Raw genomic sequence first — 19,008 nt, forward strand, 5'->3', positions numbered from 1 at the left:
GGGATCAACTGCACTCACTTCTTCAGACAGCTCCTAACCCTAGCAAAAGAAATTTCACCTTCTGGAGGCATTGTTTCTATGTGGGCATGCAAAGCTGGGAAATTTTCCAGCTATCACTCATTTCAAGGATAAACAGCTGTGTCTAAATTTTTATCCCTTGTAAACCAAGTGAAATTAGGATGTGTGGTGTGGGAGGCATGTCACTTACTAAATTTGTTCCTATTGAATAGAAAAATGTGGGCAGATAAGGAGATTCCTCACCCTATCTTTTTTTCCACAACGATACAAAGCTGTAGATGACGTTGACTCAACTCCGATTTTTGTCATGAACTCTTGGGTAAATGTATGCCATAAAGTTGACTGTTATTCTCAAGCCAGCTAATTATTACATATTCACTCTGTGTCTAATATTCTATGGCAATATGACAACTGAATTGTTCATCTGTGCCTTGATAAAATGTACTTACTAACATGAACATTTTTAGTCTGTTTTGATTTTTTAAGCTGACACATACATACATATAAACCATAGCTTTGTTTGTTTTTTGTCTATGTCTTATTCCATGTTTATGACCTCTTCCAATCATAAAATAAAGACTAATCTTGATGTCTCACCTCGCTTTCTTACCAAAGAGCTTTGTGCATCTTCAAATAAATGAGGCATGACCCCTGTTTGAAATGATATACAGTCAGCATGAATTGACCAGCTGAAATGCAGTGATGCATTTTTAATGTTAGTTACATGTGAAATCTAAGTTGGCAACATCAACTTATTTCCATTAAGACTGCTAAACCATCAAGAATTCTAACTCAGCCTGAGTTAATGTATGAAGAACTATTAGTTAAAGTTCAAACGTTCAATCAAGAAGTTAATCTTTTACCAGAAGAGCAAAAATGCAGCTTTCAATTCGAAGTAAAGGACATTAGTGCTAAAAGGGACTTTACCGTTTCTTGACTTTTTGTGCCAAGAGGCTGTTTTCGACAGCATTCCAGAATGAGAGACATTTTGAAGGTAATATATCGTCCTCTTTTTCGGTATGCTTGTTTTAAAGAGGCAGTTTAACAGAGCAATGTTTTCGTTGAAATAAGTAATTCCCAAAACGGGTGTCTGTAGAAAATCTATTTTGTTTCAAAACAATAAAATGAAAATATCACAAGGGAAATTGGAGGCATGCATGTTGTCTTCCTTTGGTAACTTTGCTGTTTATCACTGAACAGTATGGGAATTGGAAATCTGGCTTATAACAGTGTAGGTCACATCCCTTCGATTCCTCCTGAGACCTTTTAGGGACAGGACTGTCAATTTCAGAGGCAGAAACGCTGCCAGATTTTTTTTTCTTGAAGTGGCTTTATTGATTTTTTTTTGTTCAAATACAAGAATAAGAACATAAGAAATAGGAGCAGGAGTAGGCCATCTGACCCCTTGAGCCTGCTCGACTATTCAACAAGATCATGGCTGACCTTTTTGTGGATTCTGCTCCACTTGCCTACTCGCCATAGCCCTTAATTTAGTTAGTGTTCAACAATCTATCTATCTTTGCCTTAAAAGCATTCAATGAGGAAGCCTCATTTGCTTCACTGGGCAGGGAATTCCACAGATTCAAAACCTTTTGGTTGAAGAAGTTTCTCCTTAACTCAGTCCTAAATCTTCTCCCTCTTATTTTGAGGCCATGCCCCCTGATTCTAGTTTCACCTGCCAGTAGATCAATCTCTCTGCTTCTAACTTATCTATTTCCTTCATAATTTGATATGTTTGTATTAGATTTCCTCCTCATTCTCCTAAATTCCAATGGGTATAGTCCCAGTCTATTCAATCTCCTCATAAGCCAACTCCCTCAACTCCAGAATCAAGTTAGTGAAACTTCTCTGCATCTCTTCCAGTGCCAGTACAAATAGTTCTCTAATAACCCAATGGTTATGTTCTTGTGTGTCCTTGTGCTATAGAAAATGACTTTATAGGGAAAATGCTATAGAAAATCACTATAACAGTACAGTAAAAAGTTTATGTTACCCAGACAGCATTCACTATTCAAGTGTGTTAAGGCCAATTTGTGTTAACGAAACATGCATTATAGCATAACAACCTGCATATCCTTTCCCCAATAAGGAGTCCAAAACTGTACACAGTATTCCAGGAGTGGCCTCACCAGCACTTTATACAGCTGCAGCATAATCTGCCTATTTTTAAACTCCATCCCTCTAGCAATGAGGGAAAATATTCCGTTTGCCAACTTAAATACCAGCTGTACCTGCAAATAATATTTTTGTGATTCTTGTACAAAGATATGCAGGTGCCTCTGTACAGCAGCATCCTGCAACTTTTCACCGTTTAAATGATAGTCTATTTTGCTGTTACTCCTACCAAAATGGATAACCTCAGATTTACCAATATTGTACTCCATCTGCCAAACCCTTTCCCACTCTCTTCGTCTACTTATACTCCTCTTAGAAACTTTCAGTGTCCTCTGCACATTTTGTTTGATCATTCATCTTAGTATCATCTGTGAACTTTGACACATTACACTAGTCCTTACTCTAAACTGTCTAAGTAAACTTCAAAGATAATGGGAACTGCAGATGCTGGAGAATCCAAGATAATAAAATGTGAGGCTGGATGAACACAGTAGGCCAAGCAGCATCTTAGGAGCACAAAAGCTGACGTTTCGGGCCTGAAACGTCAGCTTTTGTGCTCCTGAGATGCTGATTGGCCTGCTGTGTTCATCCAGCCTCACATTTTATTATCTTAAGTAAACTTCAACTCAGGTGGCTTAGTTGTTAGCACTGTTGTGTCATAGTGCCTGGAACCTGGGTTCAATCCCACCCTCAGGTGACTATCTGTGTGGAGTTTTCATGTTGTCTCTGTGTCTGGGTGGGTTTCCTTCCACAGTCTAAAGATGTGCAGATTAGATGGATTGGTCAAGTTAAGTGCTCAGGGATGTATAGACTAATGGATGGGAAATGCACAGTTATAGGGTGGGGGGGTGAATCTGGGTGGGATGCTCTTTTGGGGGTGGAGTTGATGCTGAATTTCTCACGCACTGATTTTAGATGACATGGGTGCTCGGTGGTTAGCACTGTCACCTCACAGCGCCAGACACCTGAGTTCAATTCCACCCTCGGGTAACTATCTGTGTGGAGTTTGCACATTCTCCCTGTGTCTGAGTGGGTTTCCACCGTGTGCTCCAGTTTCCTCCCACAGTGCAAAGATGTGCAGTTTAGGTGGTTTGGCCATGCTAAATTGCCTGTAGTGTTCAGGGATGTGTAGATTAGGTGAGTTTGGAGAATGGTTCTGGGTGGAATGCTCTAAGGATCAGTGTGAACTCGTTGGGGCGAAGGTCCTTTTTCCACACAGTAGGGATTTGATGATTCTATGATGATAAATTGTAAACAATTGCTATCCCATCAGTGATCCTTTGGTCACACCACTAACAACTGACCGCCAAGCAGAAAAACACCCTTTTATCCCCATTCTTTGCTTTCTGTTAGTTAACTAATCTTGTATCCATGCTAATAATTACCTGTAATGCCATGCAGCAGCCTTTTGAGCAGTGCCTTGTTGAATGCCTCCTGGAAATCCACATACACCACATCCACCGGTTCCCCATTGTCCACAACACTCAAAATGCCCTCTTGGAATTCCATTAAATTAGTTCAACATGACCTGGCTCTTATGCTGAGTCTGCCTGATGTGTCAATTTCTATCCAGATACCTCGATATTTCTTCCTTGATTATATTTTCGAGCATTTTTCTCCACTACAGAATTTAAGCTAACTTTATGTATTTGCAATATCTGTATATTGAATTTTTCAACATGCTTTATCATGGGGCAACAGCTTTAAATGTTTGTGGTACTGGATCTGTAATCATCTCCATCATGAGGGTTTACTGTATTCTGGGATCATCTTGAACTTGTAGAACATGATTCAAAAACAACTGAGAAGTGATCAGTACATATAATAGTTTAGCATAACTATTTGGAAGCTAGGAAAATACTTTCATTTGCAAATAATAATTCTGACAATGCTGAAATAAGATTCAACGGCCATTTCACATTTTGTTGAGGAAATGAATACTGGGAATAGGAAGCTAGGCTTCGTTTTGCAAGTGCACTGTCCATGTTTCTCCAGTGAGGACTAATTTCAATACTACAGCCAAGTAAGCTATGTAAAACAATTGCAATGAAAACAGTGAAAATTTAATTTCTGGAGTTAGATATCTACAACTGGAGACTTTTATCAATGCAGCTTTGACCTACAAAAGTCATCAGCTTTGAAATAATTGCTGAAAGACTACAGTTGGCAGAAGGCCAAACTCTTTGAAGTTTAAGTGCATAGGAAACCAGGGTTGATTTGATGAAGGGTCTAGGCCCGAAACGTCAGCTTTTGTGCTCCTGAGATGCTGCTGGGCCTGCTGTGTTCATCCAGCCTCACATTTTATTATCTTGGATTCTCCAGCATCTGCAGTTCCCATTATCATTGATTTAGAAGTAGCTGCTTTTTTAAATAGTTAGAAAATAAAATTGCAAGTCCATCAGCATATTAAGCCAAGAATTTGATCAGCTTTGTTTTTAAACAATGCTTGCATCAAACTCCTTTTTCTACATAATTGCCTAAATATGGCATTTCTAATTTTGATTCATGAGTGCGGGATTAAACCAGGTTTTTGTTAAACGTGAGCTACTAAGTGTTCCAACTTTCTCAATGGACCACATTCATCTAACTTGTGATGCCTTTGTGGAAACGTCTGGATATATCCAAAAACCTGTAATATTCACTGTTGCTTTTATGGCATATTTTATTGTAATGAATTGTTGTTAATTTTTTTTATTTGGTAATTTAGCAAATTGGGTACCTGCTCATAATACAGAAAAATTGTCAAGAGAATCAATTGCACAGTTGTCACAATTATATTATGTATATTGAAAACTGTTTTGTAATTTAAGTTCTCTTCACAAAGTTATAACTAAGTCATGAACCAATGTTTTCATCCAGAATGGAACTCCAAGCCCTGTATACAAAGAGATGCGTGAAATCAGCATAGCTGTTGATGAAAGAGTTCATAACAAGAATGACAGCATTTGTGACAAAAGCAACATGGTAAGATGTAAATTTAACTGTGTCTGGTACAACACAAGAGGAGACCATTTGCTCCATTGTTCCCGTGCTACTATTTTAAGCGTAGCCCAGATGAGTCCTTTGCCCATATGAGTCCTTTTCTCAGATATGTCCAATTAAATTAGGAAATCACAATAAAATCTGACTCTGTATCCTTTCCATCTTTCAAATCTTAACAGTCGACTTGCAGATACTTGCTGAATTCTCTTCTTAGCTCAACACGTTTCTTAACAAACAGCCAAAGATTTAAAAATAATTGGTGATCAATCCAATTACCAGAGAGAAATTTTCCCCTTGTATTGACAGACAATGCCGCAAATACTCAGTAGGTCTGAGGGGAAAGAAGCAGTTAACATTTCAGGCCATGATCTTTTATTCATTAGAAATAAAGCTCGAATTGTGATTGCTTTTATATGAATGAAATAAGCAGGGGACAAAATGGAAGGAAAAGGAAGTGTCTGCCATTAGTTGAAGGTTGGAAACACTATGGCAAGAGTTGGTCCAGCAGGAGCAAAAAGATGAAAGAAACGAATGATAAGCCCGGAGGAAGTGTGAATGATGATTACTCGCCATCAAAGGTAAAAATGAGAGAAACAAGATCAGGATTACACATGCAAACAAAATACAAAGAAGAGTGCATAAGGTACATTCAGAAAGTGTTGAACTAAACATCCTGGGATAATGGGAACTGCAGATGCTGGAGATTCCAAGATAATAAAATGTGAGGCTGGATGAACACAGCAGGCCAAGCAGCATCTCAGGAGCACAAAAGCTGACGTTTCGGGCCTAGACCCTTCATCAGAGAGGGGGATGGGGGGAGGGAACTGGAATAAATAGGGAGAGAGGGGGAGGCGGACCGAAGATGGAGAGTAAAGAAGATAGGTGGAGAGGGTGTAGGTGGGGAGGTAGGGAGGGGATAGGTCAGTCCAGGGAAGACGGACAGGTCAAGGAGGTGGGATGAGGTTAGTAGGTAGCTGGGGGTGCGGCTTGGGGTGGGAGGAAGGGATGGGTGAGAGGAAGAACCGGTTAGGGAGGCAGAGACAGGTTGGACTGGTTTTGGGATGCAGTGGGTGGGGGGGAAGAGCTGGGCTGGTTGTGTGGTGCAGTGGGGGGAGGGGATGAACTGGGCTGGTTTAGGGATGCAGTAGGGGAAGGGGAGATTTTGAAACTGGTGAAGTCCACATTGATACCATATGGCTGCAGGGTTCCCAGGCGGAATATGACTGGTGAAGTCCACATTGATACCATATGGCTGCAGGGTTCCCAGGCGGAATATGACTCATATTCCGCCTGGGAACCCTGCAGCCATATGGTATCAATGTGGACTTCACCAGTTTCAAAATCTCCCCTTCCCCCACTGCATCCCTAAACCAGCCCAGTTCATCCCCTCCCCCCACTGCACCACTCAACCAGCCCAGCTCTTCCCCCCACCCACTGCATCCCAAAACCAGTCCAACCTGTCTCTGCCTCCCTAACCGGTTCTTCCTCTCACCCATCCCTTCCTCCCACCCCAAGCCGCACCCCCAGCTACCTACTAACCTCATCCCACCTCCTTGACCTGTCCGTCTTCCCTGGACTGACCTATCCCCTCCCTACCTCCCCACCTACACCCTCTCCACCTATCTTCTTTACTCTCCATCTTCGGTCCGCCTCCCCCTCTCTCCCTATTTATTCCAGTTCCCTCCCCCCATCCCCCTCTCTGATGAAGGAACTAAACATCCTGTTCAATTGAAGGCTATAAAGTGCTAAACTGGAATATTAAGTGCTAATCTTTCAGCTCATATTAAGCTTCACTAGAACACTGCAATAGGACAAGTGTAGAGGTCAGAGACAGCAAAGTGCAGGGGAATGGGCCCTGGAGTAGCACGAGGGGGTAACGGGTCCCAGAGTAGCACAACTTACCTTGGTGCAGCTAGGTGCCAGTGTGTGGAGTGGACTGGAGGCTTGGAACAGAGCAGGATATTTGTTGGGGATCAGAGATAATGGGAACTGCAGATGCTGGAGAATCCAAGATAACAAAGTGTGGAGCTGGATGAACACAGCAGGCCAAGCAGCATCTTAGGAACACAAAAGCTGATGTTTTGGGCCTAGACCCTTCATCAGAAAAGGGGGATGGGGAGAGGATACTGAAATAAAAAGGGAGAGAGGGGGAGGCGGACTAAAGATGGATAGAGGAGAAGATAGGTGGAGAGGAGAGTATGAGTGGGGAGGTAGGGAGGGGATAGGTCAGTCCGGGGAGGACGGACAGTTCAAGGGGGCAGGATGAGGTTAGTACGTAGGAAATGGGGTGCGGCTTGAGGTGGGAGGAGGGGATGGGTGAGAGGAAGAACAGGTTAGGGAGGAGGGGACAGGCTGAGCTGGTTTCGGGATGCAGTCCCCCACAGTTGTTGGACTTGGTCCTGGTGTGGGCAGTCAGACCACGTGTTGTGCTGCAACAACTTGAAATTCTTTACTGGACTTTTATATCAATCCTTTAACTATGTTATGGCTATCCCAATGTTAACTATTTTTAAAGTACTGTAAATAATGCTATTACTTTTCCTTTTATTCCTCTTTTTTGTCTAGATTTGTGCCTAAGTACTTTCACAAAAGATGATGCCATTAAAGGCAGCCATTTGTAAAAACTTTTCACTGTACTCCTGTACTTGTGTACTGGAGCAGATGTCACAATAAGGGATTGTCTATATTCTAAAAGTGGGTAATTAAAATGGAAAATCACCAGAGGTTGAAGCTTACACTGTGGACTGAATGGGGATGTTTCGCAAAACAGTCAGCCAATCTGCATTTGGTCTCCCCAGTGCAGAGGAGACTACATGTAAGCAGCGACTTAGTATACTAAATTGAAATAACGTTTACACATTGCTGATTCACCCTGTTTCTCCATACTTATTCTACCCACGTCACTGCATTTTGATTTCCTCCAATAGATCTCATCTCTCTCTCTCCTCTGCTCTAAGGAGAACAATTCCCGTTCATCCAGTTTCTCACCCTGGCCAACTCTGTCTTCAACTTCCAAGCTGTTTGATACCCTGATAAAGTACAGGTCTTTAGACTGTATACTATACCACAACTAAGGCCCAAATAGTAGATTAGCAGGGCTTCTTTGTTTTTGTATTTAATATGCTACTTTACAAGACCACACTTTCCATTTTCATTCTTAAACACCTTTATCAACTTGCTCTTCATTTCAAAGATTTGTGAATGATTATGCATCTGCCTAAAATTAAAACATTTTACTTAAGTTATACTAACGCATCACATATTTTTCTTTTAGTGCATCACTTCACGCCATTATATCTAACTCATCTGCTCTGATGCAGCTCGAGGTTTACTGTATACTAGTATATGTTCTTGTTGAGTCAGATATGTTAAAGTTCATTTGCAAAGCTAACTATTTACATGGCTACTATATCATTGGTTTGCTCATAGTCTAGATTCTGTAATTACTGATGCTACTATATGTTCCACACACAAACTGGCTCCATCACACAGGGTCTCGAAAGGTAAGGTGTGTGTGGTTTTTAAGACTGGAACATTACATGTCGTGAAGTAATTTTCATGGCTTATGGGTACAGGCCTGAAATGGAATAATGCCCAAAGGCTGTTGGTGTCCTCCTAATCCTGCAACCATTCTCATGATTGCCAATGTTGTTAAATTAGTCGCAAACTTGAAAAATTGCACTTACACCAAAACCAGGCTAGTTTATATATAAATGCATCGGTGGAGGAGCTCTGATTGGAAATGTAGTTGATTTTGAATCCAATTATATTCAACTAGTGTTCTAGCTGTACACTAGAACAAACAAGGTGGAATGTCAAATTAGATTTAAAAGTGAGTCCAATATTTTGTAAATCTAATAACAAAAGAACATTCATATTGAGATTGAATTCAATATTGAGCTTGAAAAGCAGAAACGTGAGTCGCAAATATTCTATATTTTTGGCATGACTAATATTAATGGAATGATTGGACTGACAGCAAAATTAATCAATTTATTATTGGGTGAAAGAAAACTATGACCAGTGAGAAGTACAAGATACATTTGCCCTGACAACATAATTACTCTATTCATAACCCATTAAAGGGAACGAGATCTACTTGTGAATTAACAAAAACTGTAGTTAGCAATAGTTGAGAATAACAAAAAAACTAAAGGAAAATAAGTATAAAATACAAGTAATGATGTAAATATAGTGGATGGGGAGACATGTAAAGAACAGTAAAACAAAATGAAATAAAAGCATCAAAAAGTGAAGCAAAAATAAACTTTAGCGTTATCCATTCTGACATAAGCTTTTAACAATTAGATAGTCAAAGATAATGAGGGCATGTCAGAAACAGCTGGAAGTAATGAGTTGAATTAAAGTTAGAAAATGGAAGGCTTGTCATATTAGTTTTCACAATAAAGGAAGGGGATAACATCAGACAACACGAGAAAACTTAATGAATCCAAGGTTCACTAAAGTAAATGTAGCTAGGCTGAGGGGGTGGGAGGCAATTCTGTTAAATAAATTATAGTAGGAACTGCCAGTGCTGGAGAATCTGAGATAACAAGGTGCAGAGCTGGATGAACACAGCAGGCCAAGCAGCATCAGGAGCTTTCCTGCTCCTCTGATGCTGCCTGGCCTGCTGTGTCCATCCAGCTCTGTGCCTTGTTAATTCAGTTATATGGCTGCCTTTGGCACTGATACGGGCAGAGAAAACCTTGCAGGCTTGCTGTTGGGTGCTGTTATATGAAGCTCTGGTCCCAATTGCTGGTGGTTGAGGTAGTTGTTTGCCATGATCGTCTTTCTATTTTAATCTTCTATGGAATATGAATATTACCATGAAAATCAACATTTGCTACCCAGCCCTAAGTGCCCTTGAACTGAGAACAGTTGAGATTCAACAACATTGCTGTCAGCCAGGCGTCACATATAGCTTAGATCAGCGTAAGGATGTAACATTTCCATTCCTAGAGGACTTTAGTGAACTGGATGAGTTTTGAAATCCAATAGTGATTAGTTTCATAATCACCACTACTAGGGTTAGCTCTACGCTTGAGTTGATTAATGAATTGCATTTTGGATTCCACCAGCTACTATGAAAGGATTTCACAAATTAGGCAGAATTACAAAGTTTTCTCATGACATCATGGAACGGTGTCTTTGGGTAGAGAAACAATGTCATTGCATTAGGTTATCTGGAGCTAAGTGACCTCCAATAATAACTCTTTGATAACCATTACCTTGCCTCTCTGAAGTGCCAGCATGTCAAGGTAAACTGGAAATGGGCAGGGAAATCTCAGTTACCTTACTTTTAATAGCTTTGACAAGGCTCTTACTGAACCTATTGATTGTAAGTTTCATGGGGATGAGGGGTCTATCAATCCTGGCAGGCCTATGTTGGGCCGAGCAGCCCTCCCTGACCCTAAATTTATCTCCCCTGATGTTCTTGGTATTTGTAGGCCCTGTCTGTCTACCAGTCTGGTCAAGACCTGAAATTATTGTTTAATAAACGTGTTCAGAGATGGTATTACACACATCTGGAGCAGGTGGGATTTGAAACTGAACCACCTAGCTCACAGATAGGGGCACCACCACAGAAGCAGAGGAGCCTCTTTTCAAGGCCTGCACATTTAATGATGATCATTGTGACATGGAAGTTAATGAGAAAACCGATAATGACTGAAAAGACTGAGCACTTGAGGAAATTTGAGCTCACAAGAAATCCTTCTTGGCTCGTGGCTAACGCAACCTAATAGTTTTTTTTTGTGTAACCATATCTAAAGTGGTAGACCGAAATATCTTTGGAATAAACAGAAAATGCTCGAAATTCTCAGCTGGTCCATCAGTATTTCCCAATAACAGAGGCTATGTTAATTGACCTAGATTTCGCTGTTTTTAATTTCCCTTCCTTTCTGAATAAAGTGTTATATTAGAAGTTTTCTAATCATCTAAGACTTTTTCAGAATCTAAGGATTCTTGGAAAATTTATTGCCAGTCGGTATACTATGTCTGAAGATATTTCTTTTATTATCCTTGGATGGACTACAACAGGTCTAGGAGACTTATGATCTTTAGTCCCATTAGTTTTCCTAATATTTCTTTTGTTAGCGGCAGGTATTATATTTATTTTTTCTCCTCCTTTTTGCCCTTGATTATTTAGTATTTTTGGAATGCTGTCAGTGTTTCCTACTGTGAAGGCTGATGTTAAACATTAATTCAATTTCCCTAGTGTTTCCTGCTTCTACATTCTTATGACCCGAGGCTTGTTCCCTGACAGCCCTTTGTTAACTTTGGCTTCTTTTTCTTTTTATGTATTTAAAGAAGCTCTTGCTGTTCCTCATAACATTAACTGCATGTTTGCTGACAGGGTCCACTCATCCAAGTTGAATGACCTAAGAATTTTTATCATTTTGAATCTGATTTGCTGGCAATGATTAGAATCATAGCCCGGCAATAAGATGCTGCATTTAGAAAGGGTAAGGGATAAATGAAATATCAAATTTGGTCAATAGAGTTCTGTCCTTAACAGATCCCATTAAATAATTCTTTTTTAATGCAACTTACTGCAATATCAAACTCCAAATATATTTCATATCTAGTCATGCTGTAATGTTTTGCTATGAATTATAACTTTGCAATAGCGTGCTTTCTACTCACAAAGTATAACATTACTATTGTTGTTTCTCAGGACTCTACAATTAAGCTGGATGATCCAGTCCAACCTGTTCCGAAAAGTGATGGTTTTGATATGATCTACAAAATAGAGGACATTCCTCCCTGGTACCTCTGTATTTTGCTTGGATTTCAGGTATTTGCTCTTTTTTTGGCTTGCTTGTGTAACCTTTTTTCATTGCAAAATGCATAAGCACAGTACAACTTTATAAGAGGAGAATACAATCACTTTTATTGTCACGTGCACTTGAATGAGTGCAGTGAAAAATTTCTAATATCGCCTCTTGGTGCCATTATAAGTACAGGGTATTTTAAGAAACTTTAAGTGTTGTTTTAGAATTGAAATAGTGAAAAAAAGATTAGCATGGGAATGCAGGGTTTAAAAGTCCAGAATGAGACTAAAAAGTGTCCTCAAAGTATTCATGTTATAGCCCTTTTTCACTGAGTTGGTGCCCACCGGGCTTTAGGACACGAGGCCTCACTGTGTCGACATGCTGGCCTCTGTCCAGGACTCATCCCCCTGGCTGGCCAGGGCTGGCTTTGCTCCTGCTCCAGGCTCCAGCCTGTTCTAGCTCTGCTCCTGTGCCAGCCACGGCTCGCTTCCAGGTCTCAGACCCCTGGCCATGACTCGTCTTCTCTCCAGGCTGATCTTGGACTCCATTTCCCCCAGATAGGGTACTTTAAGAAGTTAAAAGTTGGGGGTGGGGGCAGGTGGGGAAGAAAAATTGCAGCAACCGGATATAAGAGAAAGCAAGAGGAAAAGCAGAAGAGCTCCAGCTGGAGGGTCTTACTGCGCTGCCATCCTAAACATGTTTTTAGTTGTTAAACAAAATATTTCTACTTCTTTGTTATAAGAAGCACAGGTATCACTTTACACACAAAAAACCAGGAATTGCTGGAGAAATACAGCAGGCTTGGCAGCATCTATGGAGAGAAAGCAGAGCCAACCTTTCAGGTCCAGTGACCCAAATCCTCTAAATCTAGGTCTCTAGATAATGTTTTAAATGCTGCCTATGGTCCCTTATGCTTGTTTTAGAATATCCATATTTATGTCTGTGGAAATGCACTTCATATAATTTCTGCCATTGAAATCTTATGAAAAATTCAGCAAGAGTTTTTGTTTTATTTAAAGTTACACAAGCTATCCCCCCACTGGATTTGTCTTTTCAGTCAGGTTAGACGTCTGTGAATATTCTCCAACTTATTTCACTGCCTGATATTTTTATCAGGAAATAGCTGTGCTAGAAGCTTTTGCTGAAGAATTCTCAAAATATTAACAGAATTAAACTGTTTTTCTCCTGTGGGCGTTATATCACTGGCATCATCTGTCTGTGAGGACAGGAGTCGGAAGCGATTCTGTCCTGATTCAGCAAGCATTTAAAAATCATAGATTTCTGAGATGTTGGTGTTACATGCTAACATACTACCCATCGAGCAGGAGGTTAAGGGTTAACGAGAATTCCAACGGCTTTATCACCTTGAGCAAACCCTTGGGGATAGATGCTGATTTGAGGTGAGCTGTTATATCAAAAGGGATATTGGAAGCAAATTCATTTAGCCTCACCTCCTTGTAGATTTTGCATGGTACTGAGATCCTTGGCAGCCAGCTTTCCTTTCAACTGAGCATATGTCATATTTCGGTAGCAAGAAGGAACTACTGGCAGCTGTCACATATTTGCTTGAATCACCATACTTAAGGGAAGCATTGTAAAAATTCTTGGGTGTGTTTCTGAATTTTTATAGCTTCATTCTCAATTACTTTCAATAATACGTTGTTACAATCGGCTGAGGAGGGATGAAATTGCTTTTCTCTTTGCAACCTCCCTGGTTAGATGCAACAACGATCAATGGGCTGATTCTGCCACAATTCTGGCTAAGTGGGAGTTGCATTTTTTTGTGGGGGCGGGATGTGATTTGTTTGCCATGTGGCCAACCAAGTTTTCTTGCTGCATGCAATACAAAGTATAGACTTGCTTTTTTTTTGGCTGAGAGAGCAAGGTGCCACACAATCAGTACAAGGCAGTGATATTGTGAGCACCTGGAAAGACTCAGTGGGTCAATGCTATGATAGCAAGTGGGGAACTGAGCTGTTACCTGATCCAGTCCATTTGCTGTGTGCATGTCCTTGTGTGCACCATGTCCTTGCTGCGGCATTACAAGCAGTCCCTGATTCTGAATGGGTTCTGTTCTTGAGAACGTATGCAAGTCAGAACACAATGCAGGACGATATAAAATAGCCATTTGTGAGTACAGGAACAGTTTGCACCTTGGATCTGTAAAGTTACGTCCCTGTATGGGATCATGTTCATAAGTCAGACATTTGTAAATTGGGACCCTCCTGTAATTGCCATTCTAGCATTGAAGTGCAAATGTGCACTATAAATGGATCGGCGATGTGCCATGAGTTTTCTTAGAAGCTGGCACATACAGGTGCCAATGATTGACAGTGTGGATTGTATATGGCTGGTGACCTTGAAATGTTGGTGCCTGGTGTCTAACATGGAGGTTTTTCAGAGCAACTGGCATGCTGAAGTTACCAGGTACCTGCTCTGGTTTCTGTTATGATTTCTCAATGTCATGCTTGTTTAACTCATTTGGTAAGACGAGAAGTTGAATATTAATGAGTCCAAATGTGTCGTTAAGACATTTAACAATTTATAAGCCCTATTAATAGGCAAGTGACCACTGTCTAGTGAAAAAATTGCCACGTCACTCATCAAAAGCATAAAAGATGTCATGAGACAGTCACTATGTCAAGAGAAGCCTTCCCAAAATTCTTGTGATTCCACCATAAATCTCATTCTAGTTCATATGAATCAGAACCCTATAAAATTCCTTTCTGTATTCCTTTCATAGCATGTAGCTGGACTATTCCCTGATTAAAACATAGTTAACTATTTTTAATCAGAATGATGAGCCAATCAATAGGCTTTCTTAAGTGAAAACACCATCTTAGTACTGTTGGTGATAAGCCAACAGGTAAAAATAATAAACATGAAATAGCAAGAAAATTAAAAATATTAGTGTCCATAGTGTTTCAATTGTTAGCTCTGCTGCTTCAGCATCAGGGACCTGGGTTTGATTCCATCCTTGGGTGACTGTGTGGAGTTTGCACATTCTCCCTGTGTCTGTGTGGGTTTCCTCCCATAGTCCAAAGACATGCAAGTTAGCGGAATTGGTCATGTTAAATTTCCCATAGTATCCAGAGATGTGCAGGCTAGATGGATTAGCCATGGCAAATGCAGGATTACAGGGTTATAGGGTAGGGAGGTGGGTCTGGGAGGGATGCTCTTCAGAGAGTTGATGTGGACTTGATGGGCCGAATGACCTGCTTCCACACTGTGTTGATTCTATGAATGAAAGGAATATACAATTTAAGGTTCTGAGGTGTTTATGAAGTAGACACCAAGGCTGTTCAGTTGGCTATCTTAAATATTGCAGGTATTCCATTTTTAAACCCTAGTTCTGTTGTTTTCCTCCAGTCAGTACAGTGTTTTTCCTGTTTAAAGCAGAGAGCACTGATTGTTGTTCGTCTACTTCTTCTAGTGTCAAAAATCCATCTCTCCCATTCTACCACAAGCTTTTTGTTAATACGTGTTTTTTTTATTTCCATCGGATTAGCGGAATTTTGTTAATGTTTGCTAATTGTAGACAGAGTTTAGTCTCCAATATGTGAAAATCTCCATAAAAATGTAATTGTTTAGGTTTAAACATCCATTTTGCACCTTGGGATAAATTAATATAGACTCAATCTTACAAACATATGCTGAGGGAAACTCTTTGTAAACTCTACTATGATTTCTGCCTTGTACAGTCTCATTGACAATTTATGGCCTTAATGATCATATTTAATTCAATATCTTTACAGTTCTCTTGACATTGACCATCTTAGCACTTACATCATACATTCATACCAATATGTCCTATGCATGCTCTGAATGTATCTTTTTATTCGTCAGTAGTTGTGGAACATTTGCCATCACCATGAATCTAATGAAGTCTTCTCCTCACTTTCTTGTCACCCTCAGACTGTTCATTCAAGCAGTCATGGTCATTGAGTTTTTCAACTTGTATTGTTAACTATTTCAATGAGAACCTAGCTGCACATGGCATCATGCCAATGATGATTAGACACAGTGTTTATAGCTTTTGAAGAGACAAAAGTAGTCATCTGTATTTATTTTAAATGTCAATCTTAATCCAGTGCCTCCCTTCAGTGTGAATCAAAATGGGAGAATCAAGCCTTTTCGTGCCTGACCGAATTGAATAGTTTCACTGCCTTACAATAAAATTATTAATTTCAGTTCACATGGTTTTATTTACTTTATGTTGATTTAATTAACCTTTTTGTGTGATTAGATGATTGTTGTCACCATTATAAGTCAATGTTTTGTCCATTTTTCTTTTAAAACATTTGTGTCTATGAAAGTTCCAAGTGCTAAAATCAGACAATGGTATTTGAAAATCAATAGAGAATATATTATGATCCTGATGACAATCTGAAGTAATTTTATTCATTCAATCACAAGGGTGAAACATAAGTATATTTAACTTCATTGAAATTTTGGTTTTCCAGCACTATTTGACTTGCTTTAGTGGGACCATAGCTGTACCTTTCCTTCTGGCTGAAGCACTCTGTGTTGCAAAAGATCAGCACACAGTTAGTCAGCTGATTGGTACTATCTTCACATGTGTAGGAATTACAACTCTTATTCAGACAACATTTGGATGCAGGTTTGTAACATTCACAATGATATGTATAATGTAATTTCTTAGTTTCTTTTAAGATCTGAATGCATGTATTCCACTATTTATAAAATTAGAGAAAGTTACTGAAAGAATGCATTTTTAGCTGATATTTAAGCAATAATATTTTTGGATTCTTGAGGATCATTTTAATTGCGAGACACAAGTTTTGAGATGTTTTTGCAGTTGCTTTTCATTAATAACCAGTCAGCAACATACATTTTTTCTCCTATTTGTTTGACAATTCAATGGTTTGTATCAGCAATGGTTGACTGCTACAGAATTTTGTCATTGTTTTTAGATTTTCCTGTCTAACAAATCTCTCAAGATTGAGTTTGCATTCATGTTAGACTTTCTGGATATCCTGTAGCATTGTACAAACAAAACATTACTTTCAATTGTAGTCAGTGCTTTTTTGAGTGTGTTGACAGGAGGCTCATGATTGTCTGGTCAATGTTCTTTCCTCTTAATTAGCGCTGCTAAAAGTCAGTTGGATAGCCATTTACTGTTTCTGTAGACCTACATCGCCAGTTTGGCAGTTCTATCGCAATCCCAGAGGAGACTACCAAATTTAAATCATGATCTTGCTGTGGACCAGTCACATTTTTTTTTCATGGCCTGCAAACTGTGAAAACCCACAAAGTCCTAAGAGTATAAAGACATAAGATTCCAAGGTTTTGTACAAACAGCAAGAAACTTTGCATCGCTGTTCTAATTTTACAATATCCGTGCAATTTATTTTCAACATCCAGAATTAGCTAAAGGTAAAATCCGTGACAGACACATTTGTTGTTCAGCACTCCACTGAGCAAATCAAATCGTACATATAGTCAAGGGTTGTTCAGCAATCCCTACTGTCAACATCAAACATTCATGACATTGTATAATTTAATCTCATATTAAACCTACATCTTCGATAATGCACATTTTCTCTTGCTCAAACCTAGTATTTCCAATATCTAAAATTTCCTGATCCCAATGGAATTACTTACCCCATTTTAAATATTTTGAATATTTTATTTTGAATATTTTGAATATTTTAAATGAAACCCGTTATTTAGACTGTAGCTTTGTTTTCCTTTGCGTCTTCATACAGTATCTGACCAATTGCAGGCATCAGACAAAAAGAAAGAGCAGTTATACACCAATAAATACACAGAAACACAGCCACTTTGAACAGTGTTTTGTGAAGTATTGTACTTAAGGATTTGTTTTCTCAGTTGTTGCTTGACCAAAGGAAAGATAAATGTCAGCTGAGTTAGTAATTGCAACAATTCCCCTTGGAGTGATGTAAGAAAGAGCAACAGCAAATACAAAAGGGCAAAGGGCACGGTGGCTCAGTGGTTAGCACTGCTGCCTCACAGTTCCAGGGACCTGGGTTCAATTCTAGCCTTGGGCAACTCTCTGTGTGGAGCCTGCACATTCTCCTTGTGCCTGCATGGGTTTCCTCCCACAGTCCAAAGATGTGCAGGTTTGGTAGATTGTCCATAGGAATGTGTAGATTAGGGGGATGAGTCTGGGGCAGATGCTCTGAGGTTCAGTGTGGGCTTGATGGGCCAAAGGGCCTGTTTCCACGCTGTAGCGGTTTGATGATTCTAAAAAGGAAAGTCTGCATCTACATTGCTTTTTGAGCTCCAAGGGCAGCATTTTTTGTTATTACACCATCATTCCCAATGATCTCCATCTCATTGTATTCTGCATCTGCCCCCACACACTTATTGAGACAGCTTGGGCACCTCAAACTTTGATTGCAGATGGTTAGAGAAATTAAGGCTTTAAGCACTAAATTAAATCAGAAAGAACTGATAAATCCGCAGTACCCAAGTTAGAATAATGTTTTATCTTATCATTAATCATGATATCTGTATACCAAAAATCATCCTGCACATATAACACTAACCCACTAACAAAAAAGAATAACTTATCTTTTCCATGCAACATTACTTTGTGGATAGTTGAAGATTGAACAGATCTGTTGTTAATATTTTGTCTCCGCTGAAATGTCCTTCTCCTCTACTGCTTCAGCAAACTGCATTTGAAAACAGGCTTTCTTTAGGCGTGCAGGAAACTTATGGAGTCCTGATTTGCAGCTTCCCTGAAATTATTGATTCTCCTACAGCTAGTGATTCAGATAAATTAAAATTATGTCCAAATGTGTCACTACCACTTACATTCTTTCTTACAATTCACACTCGCATTTATTTTCATAACAAATATGTGATGCTTAGGATTGGCTCTCTGATGAAGGGTCTAGGCCCGAAACGTCAGCTTTTGCGCTCCTGAGATGCTGCTTGGCCTGCTGTGTTCATCCAGCCTCACATTTTATTATCTTGGAATCTCCAACATCTGCAGTTCCCATTATCTCTGAAACTTTAAGCAATATTGGGATTAGTTGCAAAGTATAGCAGCATTCTGATGATGTCTATACAGCAACAGTGTAGCTATGATTTGTGCTCTAGCACAATGAGTTTTACATAGCAAGACAAA

The 19,008-nt window shown here is 39.6% G+C and overlaps 1 protein-coding gene across 6 annotated transcripts in view; it reads left to right on the forward strand.

Moving 5' to 3' along the window:
- The window catches only part of slc23a1 (solute carrier family 23 member 1), a 109,862-nt gene that overhangs the window by 29,964 nt on the left and 60,890 nt on the right, over nt 1-19,008 (forward strand). For 4 of the 6 annotated variants that reach the window (XM_059650719.1, XM_059650716.1, XM_059650720.1 and 1 more), the window contains 3 exons: nt 4,993-5,097; nt 11,792-11,911; nt 16,352-16,509. In XM_059650719.1, coding sequence (XP_059506702.1) covers nt 5,023-5,097; nt 11,792-11,911; nt 16,352-16,509 — 353 coding nt within the window. In that variant the 5' untranslated portion in view covers nt 4,993-5,022. Of the gene's footprint in view, nt 1-895; nt 1,013-4,992; nt 5,098-7,680; nt 7,931-11,791; nt 11,912-16,351; nt 16,510-19,008 lie in introns of those variants that run through there. The other 2 variants (XM_059650718.1, XM_059650717.1) reach the window with 2 other exon arrangements.

This window comes from Stegostoma tigrinum, chromosome 13 (assembly GCF_030684315.1).
Source record: "Stegostoma tigrinum isolate sSteTig4 chromosome 13, sSteTig4.hap1, whole genome shotgun sequence".
Classification (NCBI taxonomy): domain Eukaryota; kingdom Metazoa; phylum Chordata; class Chondrichthyes; order Orectolobiformes; family Stegostomatidae; genus Stegostoma; species Stegostoma tigrinum.